Source organism: Mastacembelus armatus, chromosome 20, assembly GCF_900324485.2.
Source record: "Mastacembelus armatus chromosome 20, fMasArm1.2, whole genome shotgun sequence".
Classification (NCBI taxonomy): domain Eukaryota; kingdom Metazoa; phylum Chordata; class Actinopteri; order Synbranchiformes; family Mastacembelidae; genus Mastacembelus; species Mastacembelus armatus.
This window is the reverse complement of record NC_046652.1, coordinates 17016775-17041947: the sequence shown is the minus strand read 5'-3', so window position 1 is coordinate 17041947 and position 25173 is coordinate 17016775. Positions and strand designations below refer to the sequence as shown.

Below are 25173 nucleotides of genomic sequence, written 5' to 3'. Positions count from 1 at the left end.
GTGTCGTCAGGCAGCAGGAGTGTCATTAGCAGCGGGCATGGACAACATCACACAGGCGGACTGACTGGCAAGCTTGAGCCTTCAGCTCCTGCCAAGCGGCCCAAGCCTCTGCCGGTGTTAAAGCCAGGGGTGACTCAGAGACAGGCAGCAGGGACTGGGACACCGGCGGATGACACTGGGGAGCCAGCAGAGGAGACTGGGAGGCTGACAGAGCAGACTGGGAGGCCGGTGGAGGAGACTGGGAGACCGGCAAAGGGGACTGGGGAGTCCCAAATGTGATTAGAGGGGTGCAAACACCTTTGACAGACTGTAGGGGGACCAGGAAAGTCTTGTATTTGCCCAATAAGGAGTGGAGGGTTGAGGTGATGGACAGCATCTGGGCTGCCCTTGCCCCTAACCCATAATCCGGGGTACAAAGAAAAACTTGCTCCAGGCGAGAACAAAAACACCTCACTTCAAATAAAGCAGAAAAAGCTTGTGAAGATTAAGAAAAAGATCCAACATGAGGTGAATTTCATGTCATTTAGAGGTTTATTCATTGCTTGGTACAAGAACAACTGTTTTTATAAAAGAAATATCACATGAGAGAAAATTGGACCATAAAAAGGAGAGAGATGTCCATTTAGTCATTGGATTGAAAATCCAGTCTCTATCAAAATAAACAAAAGGATCCCAATTTGTATAACTTAATAAAAAACAGATTACGCTCACCCTCAGTTTTATGTTTACATAGTCTGTATTAATAATTTATAGACTGTTGCTTTCCATTCGTCAGCATGGATTTAAAAAGCAGGGTTTTTGCTGGAGAAACACATGTACAGCACCAAAGTCCTGGCTGCAGAAACCCCTTTGTTAGGACTCATAGTGTCATTGTTGGGGAGCGACTGCAGGTAGGAACAACAAAGCTGCTTTACAGTCACTGAAGCTTTGGTCTCTTCCTGCGTCTCCTCTTAGAAAGCAGGTACCATGTGAGGTCTGTGTGGTCCAGAGTCTCAGAGCTGCGTTTAGAAACACAGGGATTGGACTCGGCACTACCACACAGCTACCCAGTCTGGATCAGGTGTGGAGATAGCCCATGTGGAAATAATCCCTGGGGATTAGCAAGTGAGAGTCACTTCATTACATTTTTTTTTATCATCTCTATGTCAAATCAAATTGATCTTTAAGTTCTTCATGTGTTTCTTTGTTCACGTCTGATTCAAAACCAAGAACTTTAAATGCAGTTTGAACATTCAAGGTCACAAAGTGACTGTGCAGCTTCAGTCCCTTCCAAAACTCCTTGACCATAAGTACAAGCCTGGGTTGGCAAAAAGGTTTCTAAACACACAAACAGTACCGTCAAATATACGTAAAATGAAAAAGTCTGAAAAGAGAGAGAGAGAACATCAGCTTCTCCTCTGTTTGTGAACTAAACAAATGTTTACACCATATGCAGATATAAAAAAAGATTTTTTTGGGGGGGGGGGGGTGACAAAAGAAGCCAAGTATAATGTCATGATCAAAAACAAAATGACCACACATACATGGGGTGACAGTGATACATTAAACACTTCCTTGGGTGCCAGAGAGATAATACTGAAACGTATTTCTGCAGACAAAGAGAAGCAAGAAGGAGAAAGTGGATCTCAGGAGTCTGTCCTCTGGCTTCTTGTAAACAGCAATTTGAATGTAATGCTAAACAGCTGAGAGGGTTGAGGTTCAAAAGGCTGAAGGGGGGGGGGGGCAGGCTGCTGATGTTTCTTATGCAGTCTGGACTATTGTGTTCTGAGCACAAATGTGAAAAGGCAACACCGTGCACGTAAAACACTGATAATGCAAAGCAAAAACATCCCTTTTAGGTAATTGCATTCTTCTGTTCGAATGAACGCGCCGCACTAAACCCCTTGGATCCAGAACCGTCACAGAGCGGGGAGAACGTGACTTCATTTAATTCCAGCTGAGCGTTTGTGCACGTTTCAGCAACTAAGAGCGACGATAAGAAAGGAATCCTTCGCCGCTTAATGAAATTCAAGGCCAAGATGTGGACAAGGTGGAGAATGTTGGCTGCTTATCAAACCGCTGTTAGAACAACTGAGCTACGAGTCCGACGGAGCCAGAGACCAGAGGCCGTCTGAGACAAAACAGTGTTCAGTTTACAGTCAAAATGAAGACACCAGTCTAAACAGGAACAATGCCTTCAAAGAATTAAGGCTGGCTGTTGTGTGAGCATACTATTTAAGTTCATCTGCATGCTGAGTTCATTCAGACTTCAAGGCACAGGCTGCTGCAGGGCACTTTCATTCACAGAACAAATCCTGAATATCACTGAGGCTCTGAAATGTTCCTGTACTTCGCATTGACCGTAGTCGTCTAAGTTACAAAGGCACTTTGGCAAAATACACATTTTGTAGAATAAAAAAGAAGAAACTCATACTCATCAAAAATAAGTTAAGATAACAAAAGCATATTTTTTTAGGAAATACTGCAGTGAAAGCATCACCAACACTTGTCTAACACACATTAACCCAACAAAGAAAAGCATAGTCAAAGCCTCTGTTGAGGAAGGAGAGTCCTCGTTATGTTCCACACCTTTGCCTCAAACATCCCCCATTTTCAACAATATTTCTGTTTTGACTTCGGGGGAAGTTTATTTGGCCTCTGGCAACTTGAAACAGGAAACAGGAAGGTTTGTTGGTTTGCATAGAGAGAAGGGAGAACGACATCATGGCTAATATTTCTGCACTAGCGGCACTTTAACAGTCTTGATCTCTGCTATATGGGAGGACTTTTGGATGATGCAACTGGTGGTCCCGGACACAGTGTCTTTCCCCTGCGCCAAGTTAGTCAGGGCCATGGCAGCATTGATCTCCTTCCAGTACGTCTCATCTTTCCCCTTCACCTTTTCCTTCTGCGCAGCACCAACACGACCGCTGATGATGCACACGCATTGAGAAAACAGAAAGCAACGTGTTAGTGATCAGGTTCAGCTCGTAACGAACAGGAAGATGATCTCAGTTTGCAAAGGAAAGAGACAGTCCACTCACTTGTCACACGTACTCGATCCGTTGTCTGTGGTTTCTGAAATCGCAACAAGAAAACAAGGTTAATTTGGAGTTTCCTGGGGTCAGTGGTTAGTAAAGTCCAGCTGATCATAACTTTCTCTTTTATTTAGATGCTGAAAAAAAAGTAAACATATTTGCAAGAAGCCGTCAAGAAACGAGGTGACGAACAGGATCTGAGTATAAAGATGTTTCTTATGACTCACAAGCTCCATTCTCTAATATTTTGTTTGAAAACAAATGGGCCCCAGGCGACGCCATCGAGTTGTCTCAGGAAATTAGATTTAAAAAGTATAAAATATTTGAATGGGAATGAAAAGCAGCAAGTGAGTCAATAAGAGTCGCTTTTTTTTTGTTTTTTCTTCAAATAGGAGCAATCTCTATCTCACATGTAAGACATTAGCAATAAATGGCAAAATCATCAAACAATGGAAGCTAACTGCACTTCTCTTTAGGGCAACGAGTGTGTTTACTTCAGCGTGCAGAGAGAAAAACACGCCTGAAAAAGCCCTGAACCTGTCTACTGTGTCGGGTCCAGCTCTAGGTGGGACTATGATGACAGGCTTGAACAAAGACATTGTGTTCAGAGCTGAGCGTCATCACAAACAGCCACAGTCACAGTCAAAACCTCTGCAAATCTATTCACAGTACATGTTTTAAATCCAGTGTAACTCTGTGCTGCGCCAGGAATAAACAGTTCCTCTAAATGTTCAAAAGCTGTGTTCGATTGACAAAAAGATCCAACATGTCTCCTATTTTTTATTATTCTTAGATTAGAGCGTAAATTCTGAACATTACGTCGACACACGTCGGCTCTGAAGGCATCCTCTCCGCTTCCTGTCTCCATCTCGTCTCTTGATTGTTACCAGGACTCTAGAGCAGATTGGTCCTGATTAAAAATATGCACCAGTCTCCATGATCACAGCGTTGTAATTACATAGTAGTCGTAGTGTTTTCATGTGTTTATGTTCCCTCAATATATATTAGCTCAGTGTTTACTCATGTATAGTTTGTTTGGATCCCGGCAGGACAAAAAAAAAAAAAAAAAAGAAGGTCAATCACAGCAGCATCAAAGACAAACAGCACGAAGAAGAAATCTCTTCTTGTGTCTTGTGAAGTCACTGAGGGCTGTGAAGGTCTGTGTGCAAGTCTTTCCACCCACAGCTTTAAGTGTTTCCAGTGTGTGTGAGGCAGCAGCTGACCAGATGCTGCAATCAGAACATACAAATCGCTGTTTTTCGGAGGCTTCTAGCAGGTGGAGAAGGTTTGGATGGATGCAGAGCTGACCCGAGCCGTCGCCGCCTGCAGGATTTCAGCCCTAGCGCTCTTGGACAAGGCCTCAGCTTTAAAATCATCCTTTAAAAAAAACCTCTATTTCCAAAGCCATGTGTCTAAACCATCGAAATGATTTTTTCCTTAAAGCACGTGTAATGCCACAGGTCCAATAAAATCACAAATAAATCACAGAGGACCTTTTATTATTTTCTTTTTTCTATTTCCCTGCCTTTTTCTTTCTTTGCTTTGCTACTTTGCTAGTCAACACTCACTTTTCTGTTGCCTTTGGGCTTCGCCGACAGTGGGGTTTCATGGACCGCCAACGGGGAAAGCTAGTCTGATGGTTTCTGGCGTTGTGCTAGAAGTCCAAAAATATTGCTCACTTAACATCACCACAGGGTAATGGAGGGAGAGCAAAAACATGACTAGCATCAACAAAACAAGCAGGGGCTGATAAATTAGAGACGGAGTGAGGTTACACCTGTTAAGACAACTGCAGAGGAGGGCGGTTAACTATCATCACTACCATCTGCTGCTGTTGTTAGCAACATACAACAATAAACAAGACAAGCCCTGTTTTCCACAAACCAGGGGCTGGGCTGAATTAAGCAGACCTGTAAACACACTCGTATAAATTTTATGTTTAAGGATGACTTAGGATAAGCATTAAACCGATCCATGCGTTATCTGTAAGGGATTTATTAACAGCCAATGAAAACAGAAAACAAGACGTAGGGGCACGTGTTATGATATATGTCTCTGGGCAGAAGGTCAGTTGAGTTTATGTCAGGAATGAAAAATAGTCCATCAATGGAGAAACACTCAAAAGTTGGAGTCACATCCGTGACAACCCAAACAACTGCTGAAGGAAACGTTCGAAGCCGATTTCCTTTTAGGCACCTGATGAGAAATAGAGTAGAGCTGAAGGTTTGACAATCTGCTTGCCACTGACCTGCGTACTGTGACACAGTTCAGGATGAGGATAGATCATTACGTCATTACTGTCATGACTCATAACCCTGCACTGAACACACATCACCTAGGCCAACACCAGCATCACGGTGGAAGATCATATTCAAACGATTCCATCAGCAGATATATGATCGCATGCATCACTTATTTTTATTAAGAGAAAATGTCAAAACGCTTCAGGGATAAACAGCAAAGTCAAATAATCACATCTTTTATTTGACATCAGCGCAGGCTACGGTCTTTGGGAATCTAGATCCCTTTTAGTAACAGTGAAAAGGATCTATGAATGAAGTTAGGGATCCTTCGGCCTCAGTTCTTTTATATTACCCCTCTTAGCCAGTTCACTCTCATCTTTCTGTCTCTACAGATGGTGAATACATCTGAGACTAAGGCTCCAATAAATCCAATAAATCAAACTCTCAGTTCCACTTAATCAGCCAAAGATATCATACAGTACACTGTGTGACTCTTAACGCCCTCGCCGTGTGCCCAGAATGCACTTTTATCACTTTCATATTAAATAATTAGCTCCTATGCTAATATTAGCCATTAAATTAGGCATGCATATGTTAACACAACCAGCAAGATACTAAGCTACTGCTCAAAAATCCCACCCATTGCAGTTCTTTTTCAGTGCTGCTTTCTTTCCCATGTCTGCCCGACAGATGACACACTGGTGCGGCTGTGGTCCGGGCAGATAGCTAAGATCCAGCAGTGAGTATTGCCATGTCTTCTTGCTAGATGGAGAAATAATGACAGTGTTTCAGATGTTTAAACACTGCCAGGTTGTCATTGTGTTTACGAGTGCCAGTAAACACAGTGTAATCAGGGCCCCCGTAAATCAGCCAAAATGAGAAGAGCGTCTCGACGAAGAAGTAAATATGTTGTCATGGTGAGCGTCTTCTTTATTTGTGTGCATGTGGGCTGCCAAGATGTCGTGGACAAACAAAGAAGAAACCAACTGCCTCATCATCAGCAAAGATCATGGTTTGACATTTGCCATGAAGAGATAATCGCATGAAGGCATCATGACAAAAGAAAATTCAAACGTGGATCAGAGGGCTCATACTTCAAATCCACATTTTATGACCATAGGAAGAGATGAGTGTATTGTCACTGCTTTGATCCAGAGGAGACCTGCTGTACAGGTTTTTGGCCCTGCTGTTCATCTGTGACAATGAGCAGCAGTGCCAGAAACACATGCACATTAGGAGGAAAAGCAGGAACCACAAGTAAACATTATTTGAATTGTAAGTGTTTTCATGTTCCCAAAAATATCCGTTTTTGGGAACTGGAGGTCAAATGATATGTTTGCACTGCGCTCAGTGCATCATTATGTTGCAATTCTTCACAGTGGTAGGTTCAAGTGGCCTGTCACACTCTTGGGAATTTCTTTGTGTGTGTGTGTGTGTGTGTGTGTGTGTGTGTGTGTGTGTGTGTTCGACGTCCTCACTAGGTCACACCTCTGCTCTCTCATTAAACCTCACCCCATTTTCTGCTGGCCTCCATCTTGTGGGAACATAATGGAAGTCTATTGTTCTTGACACGGGTTAGTTTTTAAAATGGAGGCACTGTTTGTCTGAATATGACGAGCTGATTGTGTGTCTGTGGAGTCAGGTGGGGTGGTGGTCAGGGTGTGGAGGCTAGTATTACTCATTCTGTGGGTAAAAATCCAATTACACAGTTATATTTTGGGGACTCACCATCAATAGGATGAATTAAAGTCCAAGAATGTAAATTATTAACTTTTAGAACGATCACTTGGTTTAAGGTTGGGCTGAGGCAAGTAGTGGTTTTCAGTTAAGGCTGGGGTAAGTCTCCAAAAATGAATGTAAGTCAGTGCAATGTGCCCTGAAGTGATGGAAACACGGCTGTGTGTGTGTGTGTGTGTGTGTGTGTGCGTGTGTGTGTCTGAAAAGCCTTTCCGAGCTGACGATTTAAAAACGTTCATTATTCTGCTCTCTTCCAGTTCTATGTTAGGGAGCTGTGTATAAACAGTGTCTGCACCGATGGTTGTCTGTTAACACTTCTCCGCAGGATGACGGCTAAAATGAACAGTGTCTCGCATGCTGTCTTCTGTGTTTGCCTCGCACCCAGCCTCTGTTTAGCGGTTGGAAGCCAATATTCCAGCCTCCAGTGACAGAGGTTTACCATCAGAGTATTTTTTTCTTCTTAACTCTCTGTCTGTTTTATCCACCTTTCCATTTGCATGAAGCTGCACCACAGCTTAATGCCAGGATTATACCTCACCTCTGCCAACTCCCGGCCGTTCCCACCGTTTGACCGGCCACACCCTGAGGGACACTTCACTACATGCACACATACGTCACTGAAGACTCCACATTGTAGACACAGACAGCAAAAACTGGCTTTAGAGTATGTTTCTCTAAGGTAGTTACCTATTCGACAATATTCTCCATTGTGTCATGCACATGAAGTGTCCAATCCACATGTGACACTGAAATATCACTGCAGGGGTGAACCCTTTGAGCCCGAGCGTCCCCCAGTTGGGGGGAGCTACAAAACTATATGAACCTTTTTTACATGTCCCAAACACAACTCAACTGACAAATACATCCATCCATCCATCATCTAGACCCCCTTAGTCCTAACCAGGGTCCCAGGGATCAGCTGGAGCCTATTCCAGCTCTCTTTGGGTGAAAGGCAGGGGTCCACCCTGGACAGGTCACCAGTCCATCACAGGGCCCCATAGAGACAAACAACCTCACACACTCACACTCACTCCTATGGGCAATTTAGAGTCACCAATCAACCTGACATACATGTTTTTGGACTGTGGGAGGAAACCAGAGTACCTGGAGAAAACCCACACAAGCACAGGGAGAACATGCAGACTCCACACAGAAAGGCCCCTGATGGGTTTCAAACCAGGAACCTTCTTGCTGTGAGGCAACAGTGCTAACCACTCATCTACAGTGCTGCCTAAAATGAAAACAAAATGAATTACTATATATCAAACTCCACATAGCTGTTAATAGACAAAGGCTCTGCAGTGTCAACCCACTCTCCAGATTTCCGGCTCTACTGCTACGACACTTTATACAAAACACACAACATACACCTCAAATGAAGCAGAGACTCCACAGACTCTGAAGATGTGAGTAAAAACATGGTACAGCAAAGCATCAGAAAGATAGAAGCCAAAAAACAGCAGAAATTGTTTCACCAAACAAAAGCTGTAAAACTTCTCTTATTTTTGCAGTTTTGCCATGAAAAGTGTATTTTACCGGTAAATCCACGATAAATCCTGGTACTCCTGTGTCTTGTGCTACATTCAGATCATTGGCCTGGTTCAAAGTTAAACAGAAGTAAATTTATGAAATCTATCTCCTGCTCCCAACTCAAAAAATAAAATGTGACCTAAAATAGTTTCCTTCCAAACACAAGTTTTTATAATCATGCATCTGGTATGTTGTGGCAGGGCCAGCTATGCTGGATCACTGCTGCCCATAGAGACACTGAACCATGATGACATCTTAACGCAGCAGGGCCCATTGCAGGGCATTTCACTGACGTCCTGCAGCAGCGAGGTCTTTACGGGGACAGTCCTTCCAGCTCCTGGTACCCCAGTGCAGTCTCCTGTACAAATACTAACCAAGTCTGACCCTGTTTGCAGCCCAAAGACATCCAGACAATATAAATGATAAATTCCTAAAAAGGTGTAGCCCTTAAATCATCATATAATGAACAATAAAATATGAAAGCAATGTATTTTTTCTCACCTAAAACACAGAACAAACGTTTTGTTTAACAAAGGCTTGAAAGACACTCACACCAACACATGTAGATACTTCTACTGCGATAGTACTGCACCACCACTGAATACCCAGTCATTACCCTTTCCCTTTCCCAAGCCCTCACTATAAACCGACTTTCAGTTTTGTCCGTTTACCTAAAACACAGAACAACTTTTCAACATGTGCTATGTGGTTTGGATTTCTGCCGGAGATCACCTCTGCCCATCAAACACAATGACAGTTGCTGAAGTTTGACTTGTGGTGGCCACGACATTGAAAACTAACTTTTCAACCTTTCAATATTTTTTTGTTTCAGAGCATTTTTTTTTAATGTTTCACCACAAACGTTAAGAAAACGTTGCATTTTCAAACAGAAGAAATAAACATAAAAACCATACTGTCAACTCAGAGAGCTAAGTGAGGAGTACGACCTCGTATGGGTTCACTTAATATCCCAACACTGCTGTAAAGTCAAACACTCATTAAGATAGAGTCTATAAAATGTTTGGAAACCATAGGTCAGTATACTCGAGATGCTCTGACCCAGGCAAAACATTTGGCAGTGGATTATCCAGAGATATTGTTTTTGGAGAAACACTGAGTGGTAGAACTTTCAGAGGCAGATATTTAAACCTGTAACCCACCACTCGGTTAGACAACTATGAACATTATATTCACTGAGGTTTTTATAATTGGCTTTACCTAAATCCCTCAATATAAGTCCGATTCTGAAAATATCCCCTCAACAAACTGAGACCTGGCCAACTCTACTCACTTTAACTGATTTTCTTCTGCTCAGCTCCTGATCTGCATCGAACGACGACCTCCTTTGCTTTTCTTATCCCTTACACACTAAATCTCAACCTCAACCCAGCGGGTTTTGCAAAAACTGATGTCGTGGAACGTCGTTCCCAACAACCTCGACTCTGCCTTCCCTTTCACCTTTCCCATGTGTCCTCAGCCACGAGGATTCCTCGTACATCACAGTCTGAGTTCTTCATTGTCACGGAGCAGCCCCATGTCAAGCACCGTCTCTTCTTTTATTCTGTGGCCTGCAGTAAATTACACCACTGTTCACCAGTCAGCAAACGTGACACTGGAGTCTTAACTCACACACAACAGCCGCTATCACTCAGCAGTGCTGCCCTATACAAGTCATCACAGCTGGGTTTGTCTTTGAGGAGCAAAGGGTTAAGATGTAAATGCCACAGCAGAAATCTTATTTTAGTACGAACAACCATCATTTCTACCTTTTTATTACCTCGAGAAAGAGCCCAGAGATCCAACCCTATGATTTTTTAATTCTAATTATTTATCTCTAAACTGAGAAAATAAACATTGCCTTCTAATCAGCATCTTGTTAGCATGTCCATGTTAGCATTTAGCCGTCACACTCGCTAATTTAATCTGGTGTATCAAAAAGAAAAAAAAAAATTAATTTAATCAATAACTGTCAAAAGAGAAAATCTGTAATCATTGACAACCAGTGACTTTGCTTTAGACCATCTATACGTGTCCACATCAACAGAAGCCAGGCATTCAGCTGGATGTCCATAAAGAAAATGTACCATGGCCGACCTCGTTTAAAGTACTGGACCGAGATCTCTGAGTTATTTTGCATATAATGATCTATAAGATATTGGATGGGGCAAAATCTGGTAGAAAGTAAGAAGAAAAACATTCAGCCAGATTCCTGCCATTTAATATCCCATCAGAGGGCAATTTGGCAGGAAGGCCCTGGCATGTGCGATGGAATCTACTGGTCCTTGTATTCAATGAAATTCCCTACAGGCTTTGGACAGTTGGTGTGTGCATGTGGGTGTTTGTACTGGATATATGTGTGTGTGTGTGTGTGTGTCTGTGTGTGTGTGTGTGTGCTGGTATGAGGCCTGTGATTAGTAAATGTGTGTGTGTGTAAGCACAAGTTTAGTTTTCCACTGGGATAAATCTACACTCTCCATCTCCTGCCACGTCTGACTGCCCTCTGTAGTCACAGATAACACTGTGGGCTCAGGCTGCCGGCACAACAGCCAACTGGCCCATTAATTCACTTTGAGCCAATAGTACGAAGGTTGCCAGGCACGCCACTCTCCTTTGACCAATCAGGGCTGTTTCACAGGTAGGAATTCAGCAAAAACATCTGCCAAGACTCAACCGTTTGTGAAATGTTTTGCTCATTACTGTTTGAGAATGTAAGAGATTTTGTCATTGTCAAAAAGAAGCTCGGAGGAACATACAAAGAGCTTAAATCTGATTTATTATAATCTTTTCTTCTCCGGTATATCTGACACAAGTACAGATTTATATGAAACCTGCTACTCAGGGAAGCATTTCTCTCCTGTTATGAAAACACAATAAAAATGTTTAAAAAAAGAGGAATGTGTTCACTGCAAAAATATTTGACGTCCAGCCCACAGGAGAGATCGACTATAGATGATGCAAACTCAGGCTTAAAACTGTCTCCCTCTTTCATTTGCTTTGTCTGTCTCCCTGTCACTACGATCAGACATGAAATTAAAATTTAATTTTCTCGACGTTTCTTTGTTTGGTTTTTTTCAACTGTGCTATCAGATCGGAGGCCCCTCAGCAGGTGCCTGATCCCATGAGTCAACCCTTCCATCGAGAACTTTCCATGTGTGGATTCAAAACCTGCTCTTGCATGTAAAAGAGCAGCACGTTTGTAAAAGTGCCAGGCTCTGAGAAATCCAAGAAGGAGTCAGCACAAAGATATTATATTAATCAAATGGATAAAATAGTGCCTATTAAAAACAGCAGGCCAGCCAAGTGAACTGATCCTTTTTTGGGGATCTCTCTTATTAAAGTCTAGTAAAGGGGGAGTTATAAGTCTCATTTGGTCTATTCATCTCTTTTTTTTCCCCTTCTCCATCTGTTAATCTCAGCAGGTGCTTTACAGCCTGATATTTGTTCACGTCACAGGGTTTTAGGTTTTTCAGTCAAGAGGACTGTAACGGTCACAGTCACTGATGCATTTCATAGAAGGCCTGCACACACAGCCTTCCTTCATTCTCAGATAATATGAAACATATTTATCCACAACATCAGCGTTGTGTGAAACACGATGAAACCTGCTCGTCTCCACAAAAACGCTGTGACCTCCATTACTCCCCCCCCCACAGGCTCAAATCCACCCCCTGTGGGCCCTGACCATACTCAAAACAAAGCACAACCGTGAATATCAGTCTGAACAAAGGCCCAGTGTTCTGGGGACAGATCTGACCTTGACTATACACAGCTCAGACAAGTGGAGAGGAGGGTAGGACTCATCAGTTATTTTGTGTTAAGAAATCTAAAAACAGAATCACATGCCTTCATGTATCAGACACAGTCCGCCAACACGTAAACACAGCCTGTTTTCCCTGTCCCTGCTCTCTCAGCAGGAACTCACGGCAGGATCCAAAGCATGCCAAACAGTAATCTGAAAGTGAGCGTGTTCCACGTGGCCTTGTTGTGTCTGGCCTGTTAAAGCCTCGTCGGAGGATTTCCTTCAACACATGGGTTCCAGTGCAGCGTATATGTGAAGGTCTGTGTGAGCTTGCTTAAATCTATCAGCACATTTTTAAGGTCCTCTCAACAGCATCTCAGATTCAGTAGTCATAAGAAACACGTTAAGCAACAGAAACCCCATATTAAACGAAAATAGGAAGGTGGGAGAAAACAGTGTAATAGGCAGCAGCTGTGTAAATACAGAGACGGGAGGAAGACAGGCAGAGAGGCAGACAGTTGGAAATAACGCAGTAATTAAAACAAAATGTGCAGATGGAGCGGACAAAAAAAGAACAGAAGTTAAGGATGTCGTATGTGTGACGGAGACTCTTGAAGGGAAAGAATGCAAAAAATGTGGCTCCTTACCAGCCCGATATACAAAGTTCGCCTCAGCCTCAGAAGAGGATGGCGAGAGCAGCTCCTCATCGTATTCGTTGGAGCTGAAGGAGCCGGAGTGGTTCCTCTTGCGAGAGTCCAGGACGGCGTTGGCCACCATGACATGGCGCAGTGAGTCATTCAGGTAGCGGTGCAACAGGCTGCTCTTGTACTTGGGCGGCGACACGTATTCATCAGCCAGTGAGGTGGCTTCGGCTGCCGAGCGCAGCCCTGCACCCATACCCATGGCCATGGCCACCATGGAGGAGCCTTCCTTCTTGATGACACTCTGGTACATGGGTGTGTTGAGCTCCTCTGTGCTGCTCTGTGTCCTCTGAGGATTGTCCCCATCTGTGGCGTCAAGGGGCAAAATTAGAAAAAAAGGTTCAGATTTTCAGATTCTTTTCCTAAGAAGCAAACAAATATCTTCCAACGCAAAGGAAATCCTTCCTAGTAACTTTCCTCATTCAGGCTGTTTCATTTGGCCTCCTATTTCTATTCTTCACTACCTTTTTGGTTCACTTGTAACTCAAAAATACGTATACCACAAACCTACACAAACAGTTTTTATGCAGTTTTCTGCTTTTTTAAGTGCATTTGTATATTTTATGAGGAATTCCTAAAAAAACAAGATTTTTTCCTCATACAATTAAAACCAGGAGTATTTTTTGGGGGGTAAGGATAAACTTCAAGCCAAATAAGTCCAGGCCCCTGGTAAAGAGTGAAGGTTACTAGGAAGTTCTTCTTTGCAAGGTCCCAATGTCAACATCAAAACAAAAGAAACAAAGATCCTCTGATGATGCCTGACTAGTTTCATTTCATATAAGAAGAACAAACTACAGCTCCCCTTCAGCAGCCTAACAGAGGAGTTTATGGTTTATGGCAGTCTTCCCACTGGGCCAGGAATGAGCAGCATCTTTTAGTTACTGTCTGAAGGTGCTGGGGGAAAGGTGCTATCATGGCCGTCATGGCCTGGTCCTTAGAGCAGTAGCAAACATCAACTGCATGGGATCTTTTAACAGCCAACAGAAACAACCAGACAAGCAAACTATAAAATTTGGCAGGACCAGAGAGAAACTGTGCCAGAAAACATCAAGCAGGCTCCTGGCCACTGCTCAGGCCTCGCAGCTGAGGGTTGACCGGTGGAAGCAGCTCAGGTTTCCAGACATCATCAGAGACCACACTCAGGACTGACATGGTCCTGGTGTGAGAATATACCAATCAGACTGTAAAAATTCCCATGGCCTTAAGATCCTCTTGGCTAAAATGAGGTGGCTTGATGGGGTGGGAGGTGGGTCAAAGTGAAAACCACAATGCACAGGTTTAGTATCTGATAAGATACAAGAGGCTCTAGGGAAGACGGAGGACTCTTGTCTATGTAGATAATTGTTAACATCATGGCTGAAAGATTTGGGATCCAGGACCAGACTGCCAGGAGATGAAGATCAGACAAGATTCAGCCATCCTGAAAATGATCTTGCAATGCAGATTTTCAGAGGGTGTCTGGGCTCCAAAGGAGGAGAACAGTTCTGTAGAACAATTCAGGGCCATCTCACTTCACAGTGTTGAATACAAGACCTTCTGGACGGTTCCTACAGGCTGCTTAATAGAGAACAGGGTGAATTGTCACACAGCTGGTCTGAGAGGCATGGGAAGGCCATGGGAAAGTCAAGGACACCTATTTGTCATGTGGATTGTTCTGGAAAATACACACCACCAAAGCTGGTTGAGGTAACACTAAACATCCAAGACAGCACTTGCTAAAACTGATGGACAAGGAAGGTCAAGGCTTAGATTAATCCTGCCAAGAATCCATTTGCCCCTGCTGGTTAATGTTGCGCCAAAAGGAAGGTCACACAGTTCCAAGCTGGTCAACCCTGATACCTGAGCATGGGAAGACAAGATACAGCTGCGTTAGCCTGAGAAAGGTGTTCATGGTTAACTGTTTTGCTATTTTGCAGACACCAGAGTCTCCCTTACACAGAAGGCAGTGAAGTTAGGACAGGCCAGTAAAGAAGGCCACAGGAGGCAGACACAAGGTGGCACAGCACCCTGGATGGACTGGTGACATCAGCACGTACAAGTCTCAGAAGCAACCATGAGAACATACTATGAGAAAGTATAAAGATGTCTGAGGATCCATGGTGTGTGTGGATGAGGCAGTGGGACACCTAGAGTCGAATGCAAAATTTCTTGGCAGGATGATGTTTCTTATTAAGTCATTGATAAGTCTTCACAGCCTGTTCACCCTGTCCTTGTGGGCATGGCAGTCAACCCGCCCACTGTGTCCCCAGAGTCCCCAGTCCTGATGTCAGAATAGCTCAAGTTGGTAGATATTCTGGAACTGATTTTCCCCTGGGAAGAATGGAGCGTTTTTGACAAAAAGAGGGCCAAGTATAACATGGCACTGCAGCATCAGGTGGAAGTACACACTGAAGTTGGTTAGTCCATCCATACCCTTCAAATTACTTGGTATTAAAGGACTGCAGGGGTGGAGAGTCATCAGTAACCTCATAGAGGCAGCAGAACAAACCCCTCGATGCTTCTGGATCAGGAGGGCTGATGACATAGGCCACTTAGACACATACTGGGGCCTGATAACCCCTGGCTGAGTCTCTCTGTTGCTTTAAGTCCAAATAACTCCTGATGACCCCAGATCACAGCACTGATGACATGTCCATGTTGCATTAGAAGATCTTTTAAAAATAGATTTTAATAGTTAAAATAATTAAACCTGTGATGGACTGGTGATCTGTCCAGGGTGGACCCCTGCCTTTCACCCAAAGAGAGCTGGGATAGGCTCCAGCAGATCCCTGGGACCCTGGTTAGGACTAAGGGGGTATAAATAATGGATGGATGGATAAAAGTGGGCACTATAAACATTCATTGTATGTATATCTTCATACTCACAATGTAAAATGCTCACTATCACACTATTTGTAGGTTATAGGCTCATTGTGATACTTGTACAGTTTCTATGAGTCTTTGTTTCTTTTAATTAAACACTCTCTTTTCATAAGAGAAGACTTAAACAACTTTCTAACTTCTGTGTCAGAGCCAGGTTATTTTGAGTCACCCTTAAATCTAAGTACCAAACCAAGGTGATTTTTAAGCCTGGTCCTCCTGGCCTCACCTCAAGAGCCCTGTGGCCCAGCTGAGACTTAAGACACACTGCCAAACCATAACAGATGGTAGGTGATTTCCTGTCCATCAACAACACACTGCCCCTCTACTCCACTGAAGAAACAGATCATCTCCAGTGAATTAAAGCTCGAGTCCCTACCTGATGAAAGAAATGCAGGAGAACTAAAACACAGTTCTGAAAAACCAGATATCCCCTGGCAGGGGGGAAATCAGGGAGAAGTTCACTCTAGACACTGTCTCTGCCAAGACTGTAATTTTGTAATTTGGGCATGTTGGACATTTGACTCAGCTCGGGCCAAATTAAAATTATACCTCCCACATATCAGAAACACATGGAGGGAGCAGACCTTCTCTGCTTCGCTTGTGCTGAGGTGGAGTTCAGCAGGCACTACAGCATTTCCTCTGGAACCACATGAGTAATAAAAAAAAAATCTGACCTGTCATTATAACCCTTTGACAAGCAGGTCTGCCTCCTTTTTAAATAAATCATGTCACCTCTCACGCCTCGCTGACAGCATGTTTGCTCCGGATTTACTGCAGAAAACTGCATTTTCTCTTGGAATCGCCACAACAATCTAGACAGTAAGAGGAATGTACACTGGGTCAGTGGGGTCAGGTCTGGCCCCATAAACGGCCTCTGGAACAAAAGTAAAGGCGTGAAAATATAATGGAGGGCTTTTCAGTGCCGGAGTCAGAAGTGGGAGCAGGCTGTGGTACCTTCATAGCCACAGGGTGACAGGAGAAGAGTCAGGGAGATATACAGAGTCTCCGGTTGTACAGTGGCCTGTGGCAGACACAACGCAAACACCACGCACACATTCCTCTCTGAGCCACACACTTGGCCTCTCCTCAAATGTTTAATTAGAGATCATTGACACCACAGCATTCCTCCGTTCTGTTCACTCTTTAACTGTGTGAGTGTCTTTTATTATTATTTTTTTTAGGGTTTTTTTGTCCAGTCACTGAGCAGAAAAACAGAATCAGCATGTGTTTGCTGTAAATCCATGGCTGACACAGAGCTACTCATTTTCAATTGCATGCTGGGAGACAGAGGTTGCTCAGCGGGGTGTCTTAATGACAATGTGCTGCAGCCCGCGGCCTCTGCGTCTCTTGGCTGGGTCACAAACTTGCCGTTTATACATCCAGAACATGGCTCTGCATAGTATCAGTCCACTTCAGGATGATACAGTAGGAGCTGGTTTCTTGTATTTCATGTCATAATTACAGGTTTAGATTTCAGGGGCACAAGAAGCTTGTTTTCAATCATTCCTCACAACAGAGTATGTGACCGATTAAGATGGAATGAGCTCTAAACGTTGTGTTGTGTGTTTGACTGTACAAAAAAAAGGTCATTATTTTTCCATGTGAAAGATAAATTACAATATTAAGAGCATGTGAACAAACACTGGCTGGTCCAGGGTCACAGGCAAAAACAGAGAGAGACGGAGCTCAGTCTGTCTTATGGTCGAAGAGGTAAGTAAGTTAATAGTGCACTTTCCTAAAAATGAGACAGGAGACAAATATAAAGTCAAAGCAACAAAGGGCTGGGCTGTTTGGATTTGGAACCTACAGCAGGAGTCAAAAGACACTCCCATGATGCAACTGGAGTGCATCTTCGCCTACTTTAGGTTCTCTAAAGGGCAGGTCCCATTTTAATAGTCGAGCTGAGATACTGTCAAACAAACACAGTTACAGGACCAACCTCTTGGAACTTGCAATGGAACATGAAAAGTGAAAAGGCGTCAGCTATAGTGCTGATGAGCCGTACCCTCTGAGCAGCTGTCGTCACTGCTGATGCTGAGCCTCTCTGCGTTTCCCTGAACATATTTGTTGTACAACTTGATCCTGAGGGCCCAGCTCAGGTCCGGCTGCCTCACCGTGTTCTTCAGTCGCCTCCTGGCATTAGCGAACCAGTTAGACACCTGAAAGGAAAGGAGAAAGGAATAGAAGGAAATGAAAACACGGAGCAAAAAGAAACACATGCTGTTGTTTTGATTCAAAACGCCTCCACATCCACAGCAAAACAAAGGTTATCCTCAGTGAAAACGTCTGCTCGGGGTCAGGTTGCAGAGCAGGTCTCTGAAGCAGAGCTGTAAGAAACATCCCAGATGCTCCAGACAGACAGACACCCTGGCACGCATCTTTTCTGTATCAACACCATGCAGAACCATTTAACACCCTGCAAACTCTGGGCAACCAGGGAGTCTCACAGTGAGTCTCATGTATCTGGTGAGGTGTGAGGCTCCTCCAGCAAACGCTGCCTTCAATACGCAATAAAAAAAAAAGAGGTGAGGTGCTGCTGTTGCTTTCACTGGGAAGTTCAACTATAAGATGTTATACTAGAAAAACTTTTCATGCTTAATAGATTTCAAGTGGCTTATGAAAAGGGTGGGACAGGGAATACTTTTTCCTCCGATGCAGGCTCAGTATTGTGCTTCTTGTTAACTACAACTCGCATCCCGTCATGTTGAGCTGTGGCACAAGAGGGGAGAGGACGGATTTAACGCGTGTTTCTTGTCCAAAAGGGGAAATGAGGTGAGACGAGGGATGGCTCACTAATGAGGACTAGTAGAGAAGTGCATTGAGAGTAAAAAAGGAAAGAGGTTTTATCCAGATAACACCTTCCAGGCTTCTAAAAGGGGGACACAGCAGCCAAAGCAGCTCCTCCAGCTGTGGCCTGTCTGCACTGTATGAACTGCAGAGGAGATGGCATGAAGACACACAGAGGGATTTGAGTAGTGACGGAGGGATGGCACCAGCTTATTAGAATAAACTTTTCCTAACACTGACATGGAAAAAAAAAAAGGACTGCTTTGCAAAAATAAGATTTTAGATTCTTTGCCTGGTGCCACATGAGTGTTAGCAGGAAATAATGAATAATAATTAATAATAATAATAATAATAATAATAATTAATTATTTAGTCTAGAACAGTAAAAAACAAAACAAAAAAGCTGAGGTGACATGTAATTAATCAGAAAATATTTTAAGCCATTTCCAAAGACTAAAAACAGAAAAACAGCAACAAGTTCTCACAAACATTAGACATTTTACTTGATAAATTACTTAACTATGATAATTTCACCATTTCATGTTCAACTGATTAGTTGACAGTCAACAGAAAATCTAAACAGAAAATTAAAGGACAGTAATAAAAATCAGCGATCATTTAGGAAAGAAGAAAAACAGTAAGAAAAATTATTTATCATCAAAAATCTGTGTTTATAACTAGAGCTACTGTAGCTCAGTGGGGCCCAAAGTGAGGGCCCAAATCTTTGTTGGGCTCTTCAGCTAAATAAATAAATGATAAAAAAAACTATGAGGAATTTAAGAGAAACACAAGAATAAGAAAGAAATCCATGTTTTTTATTTCTAAAGAAATTCTGAATAACATAAAGGGTCTAAAGAGCACGACCATATTAACTAGGCCCAGGCACAAATATTGGAACTACCGACATATGAGAATCTAAATGTTAATTATCACTGTAGTTACTTTTTCACAAAATCGTGACATTAAAACTGAATCGACAGATGTGGAAACTAAGGAATTTTAAGAAAGTAGACAATAGACGTGAAAGTACAGACCCCAAAGGGTTTTCCAAAATGTGGATTGCGACACTGAAAAGGTCTGAATATAAATATCAGGAGTCACGAGATGTGCCATACTTTTTCTTTACAAATAGATTTAACACCCCAGGCCTCTGTAAAGTATTTAAATTAAATTAGACCAATAAAACAAAATGGCTTTTTGGTTGAAACTGCAATATAAGTTACCATGTAGAGACTGTGTGTTACAGGAGTCAGTTATTTATGACTAAGCTGAATATCACACATGTTCACACCAACTGTGTTTCCCAACTTAGCATGTAAGGACACTTTTTATTAACAGGCTCCCAAATCCAGCTTTTCTGACTACTAACCTGAACCAGGGTCATCTGTGAACCCAGGGCCAGCAGGATTTTCTCGGTCTTGGTGGGGTAGGGGTTATCTCTGTGCTTGTAGAGCCACTGCTTGAGGGGCCGCGCCATGTCCTGCAGCGCCTGGCGCTTGTGTCGCACTTTGCCAGTGCTGAGACGACCCCTACGAAGGAAACAGGTAGAGTCCTGGTCAGTGAACTACGGTACATGTATATGACAGTACATGCAGACAGAAACCTAAACACTCCATGAGTTAAAACTACACATTGAATTTTACCTGTTTAATATGAGCCTATTTGTTTTTCTTTTGTTCCTGATTTTTACATTTTTACCATTTTATTTCTCCACTTTTTGAACTAAATATCACACAAATATTCAAAATCTATACAGTTTGAGTTACAGGCTGCATCTGCATAAAATATACATTATGTTGTGTGTTTGGTAAGAACCAAGAAATGCTATGCAGTTGCACAGTGAGTCACGACATATAACATGGACATACAATACAATCTCCTCAGCCAAAGCAATTAAACTAAAAGATGCTATAACACAGAGAGAAAGAGACTCACATTCAGTTTTCACTGCACATCCCACAAACCACCGACACGTCTCAAATGAAACAAACAAAAACATGTGGCTCAGACACACATTTCTGCCAGATTAACATTTCACAGCCAGAGAAGTGGACAGAAATGGAACTGGGCTGGAAGCCTCGGTAAGGTCAAAGCACCAGACTGACAAAATAAAAACAAAGCAACAACAAAATAACATAAAACATGAAAAAAGCAGTGATATTGAAGCACTTTGCCCTGAGGTAGGTCTGAAGCAGGATTCAGTCGTACCTGTGGCTCCAGGTTTCTGAACCTGTAGATGTCAGTGTGGTGCTACGCTCTGCTTCTCCCTTTATCTCACCAAAAAGCTCCGCTGACTGCAGATGTAACATATTTTAGCCTGACCTCAAGTCTGCCTGAGGTTCATGTTCTACAAATATTTTCCTTGTAATCTGGATTGGTATGAACATCCTAAAGGCTGTTTTACTCCACGTCTGGAGCTTAAGCTTGAGACGCTCAAACACACACACCTCTCTTTAAAACCTTCTTCCTAGAGACGTCACCTTAGGGTTCACTAGCTCAGGGTCTTCTACCTGTTAAACTGAATGTTCTGCCTCAGAGATGCTGCTAAGGTCCGTCAGTTGTGCCTCACATGTGCCCGATTAACATTCAAAATAGACAAAAAAAAACATTATCCGGACTTGATATTTTCTCACACCCGCCCTCTGCCACAGAAAAATAGAGAAAGTGTATTTTTTTCAAAAGCCTTGTGTGATTGAGTAGACCACACAGAAAGCTGAAGGATGGATTTTGTTATGCGATACAGATGGAGACTCTTCATTTTAAGCAGCTGTATCTGAATGATGGTCACGTTGCATTAAATAACTCCCTCAATTAATTTAACAGCCTCCAAATGTAAAGTAGAAATAATTCTAGTTTCCACCCATGAACAACATATTGTATCTGTGTATAAATCATGGAAATATTAGTTATTAGTCACAGTTGGTTCAAAATGTTAAGGGTTAATTCTGCATTACAGACTCACGCAAGACCACGAGCCTGTCTTTGTACAGTCTACAGAGGTCTGGGAGAAGGAATTAAAACTTGCTCACTGTGCTCACTAGTGCTGAACCATGAAACACAGATATTCCTCATCAGTTAACGGCCCATGAGGCTTCTGGGACGCCAACAAGCGAACCTGTTAGTAGAAACCACAACAGCAGAAGGATCCACATACCCGCTCCTCCTGTGTTTGAGAGCCTGGCTGTCTCTGATGGTCTGGTTGCTGGAGAGGAGGTCTGGATGCTGCCCATCAATAACCTCCAGATAGTTTCTGCTGCTCATTTCCACTTCCTTTGCCTTCTCCTCAAACAGGACCTGGCTGGTCAGCTTGTTAAACATAATGGTGTTCATCTTTGGCCTGAGAGTCCTCCGACTTCTCCGGTGCTCAAAATTAAATTAAATTAAAAATAAAAATAAAAATGAAATAAAAAAAACTCCTCAGATCTGTCCCGGTGTCACTCCTGTGAAATAATTAGGAATATTTTACTGAAGATGCATAAAACTACTTAATGTTAATGTGGCTGTGACCCTAAACATGACCTTTGACCAGTGAGGATAAGAAGAATGATTTTAATACCACAACATCAACAGAAAGTGTTTACTGTGATCTCGGTCACTCGGGTGTTTCTAATGAGATTCAGACAATGAATCCATCTCATTTAAGGCGGAACATGCGATAATTTTCTGTGGAAACATCCGATTCATAAATGATGTGTCTGAAAATGAACAAACTACAAACTTGTTTTTTTTTTTTTTTAAACAATTGAAATAAGCGCGGACATTAACAGACTAAATATTAGGGATCAATTAACTTGAATGACATTTTGTCTAATGCGCAATAACATGCGCTGCAATATGTAAAGTTGCAGTAATAAAGTAAATATAAAGACGCGCTCATGTATTTTACTGTTTATTTCTGTTCTTTCTCTTCTGAAGCGCAAATGTCGCCAAATAAACTCCGAGTTTTTTTTTTTCCTTTAACACAAACGATCCCGCAGGTTCAGACAGAAGCTAAACGGGTTGGACTCATTGATTAACTGCTCATTTCTCAGTGAAATAAACTAAACACATTTACAGTCCTGCATTTGGGTTGATGTACTAAAGCCACAAGCTGCGTCCTGGCCCCTGACCCGAGTCCGGTCCATTCAAAGTCTGGTAAACAGGTTTAAATGGGTTTATTCGCTGCACCAGCACATAATAATCTGGGCAGGCTGTAAACTACCAAACTCAAATCATCGCTCCGTTGCGCAAACAATAATCCGTGCGCAAAAGTGCGTCGCTCGGTTACCTGTCCCGGGACCCTCCCGTGTCTCTCTGTGGTGCAGAACAATAATCCTGTTTCCAGTCGCCCATTCCCTGCTCACATGTTCCCGATCCGAGATTCTGAGCTCAAACCGCACGGACCGTCCCCTCCTCCGCTATATCCAGCGGCCTGCGCCCCAGAGCCCCGGACTCTGAATATGTCACCCTGCTCATGTTTCCCAGTACGGAGCCTTAGTCTGCGAACATACTGCTGATGTTTTAAGCCGGTTCTGGGGCCGCGGCCAACACAGGCAGTAAGAGCACGGAGGCATCACGTTGCAGAAAGTAGGCTGTCTAAATCACTAAGGTCCAGTTTAAAAACCTCCCTGGACTTAAAAACAAGTGTGTGCAGTTTTTGGAAACCTTGTCTTCCTCCCAGTGCTGGTTCCTCTGGTTCACACCTGAGCAATAGGTCTTGGTCTTTCTTGTTTCCAGTCTGGAAAGGTTAATAAGGTTAATAAGGTAGTTACTGTTAGTAACTAATGACCCAGTTGTGACCCCAAGTGTGTGTCCAGGGCATCTAGTACCAAAGACTGTTCTTTATGGGATGTTAATGACCTGCGAGTCATTTCCAGCTAATCAATGAAAAACCAAAGACAAAAACCTGCAGTGAATCTCGTCTCCTGCTCCCTGGTCAGTTCTCATATTCTCACATTATATTTGGTTCCCAAACTAAAGAGAACACAGGCCCAACGTTTTTGATGCAATTATAATTATTCCAGTGGAACCGAAACACAATCCAAGCTGGTTTTGGCAGGATCCACCGAACGAGAGCGCTTCTTCCTGTATTTAGCTATGCCACAGCTGATTGCTCGTGTGACACCCTCTCATTGAATCCATTATAAAACCTGTCACATTATGGCTTCATGAGTCAGAGGCTCTGTGGTGCTCAGCTGTGTGTTCCTTTGGGGTTTACCCAGGATAGTGATTCAAGGGACGTGGCTGAGCAGCAAGAGCCATATGAAGGTTTAGGGATCCATGTAATTATTGTTTATTTGAACTTATTTTAATTTAACAGGGGAAGTGAACTTTTACTAACAGCTTGTGCAAACATTCAGTGAATGGCCCAGTCATATAGGAGCTTTAATTAAGGCTGGGGAGGGTTTATTTGTTCAGGTTACACACAATATGTAAGTTTCCTCTTCACCTGAAGTGAACTTGTGTTAACAACCGTGACCTTGTCAGTGTTATCTAACCCTGAGGGGTCAAAACAGCCTCGACTGGGGATCTTTTTAAATCTTCAGCCTCCTTTTCCTAAACCTCGACTTTGGCTCTCTGTATTTGAGACTCCTGCCCACCTCAGAAATCCCTGTCTATAGCTACAGCGAAGGCAGTTTAGGGTTTACAATTACACCTTATGTCATGTGGAAGAGAACGTCACAAAAAAGAACCTAATACTGTGAAAAAACTCGAGCAGGAAGTGTCTATAATGCCTTATTGATGATTTGGTGCTGTTCCAGTGCTATTCATGTCTTCCCAGAGTTTAGAGAACCTAAAGGAAAGGTTCTGATGAAAGTATCGGTTTTGGTGGGGTGCCATGTGGAGCGCTTCAGGTTGGTTCAGAAACCTGGCTGGGCTTATGGTTCCCAGCTGTGGGAGCACATGTCAGTTGATGACGGTCTGTAATTTTTAGCGTCTTTACTAGACATGATCCGTCGTGTGCAAATGAATGAAACGTCACATCGCAAAGATCCACTGATGTGTTACGGCTGATCAGTGTGACTGTTATTCATCTGGACTCGTACGTTTCATCAAATCAGGCAGTGGCGTCTAAGATTTCACCATCTCCTCAGTTTCAGGGTTTCAATGCAGCTGACAAGGGCTTCCTAAAGTTCTGCTTTAGCCCGACGACACAGGTCCGGTCTCATTAGAAATGTCCTGTAACACTTCAGGAAGAAACAGGTCGACTGATCCAACATAAACTCTGCACAGCCTCTTCCCGCCTGTCGGATCTGCCTCTGATTTCCATGTCCAAGACTCAGACCTGAGCCACAGGAGAATCAATCTGCAGGTAGAAACCTGCTCAATTATACATTTGCAAATCCTGTTGTAACGTTTTCTCATTTTCTGGTGCTAGAGAGGAGTCGCACAGCAGCACTGAACAAAAGGAGACTCCACTCCTCTCCTCTCTCCTCCTCTCCTGATCTCCTCCCCTCCATGGTGATGACCATGTGCAGTTCAGCTGAGACACAAACCTTGTATCTTAGCCTTTTGTTTCTGTGTATGAACAACCTTCTCCTTTACTCTGCCTGTATTTGAACATGCATCGTGTTTGA

At 43.0% G+C, this 25173-nt stretch overlaps 1 protein-coding gene across 1 annotated transcript; it reads right to left on the bottom strand.

The window, feature by feature from the left end:
• Nucleotides 1-447: 447 nt before the first annotated feature.
• On the bottom strand, nt 448-22985 carry mkxa (mohawk homeobox a). The gene is made up of 7 exons (XM_026292605.2): nt 22884-22985; nt 21771-22056; nt 19986-20145; nt 17835-17988; nt 12914-13273; nt 3024-3057; nt 448-2909 (listed from the first exon to the last, which is right to left on the bottom strand). The coding sequence occupies exons 2-7, from the start codon at nt 21944-21946 to the stop codon at nt 2708-2710; spliced, it is 1086 nt and encodes a 361-aa protein (XP_026148390.1). The 5' UTR covers nt 21947-22056; nt 22884-22985; the 3' UTR covers nt 448-2707.
• Between the last annotated feature and the right edge of the window lie 2188 nt (nt 22986-25173).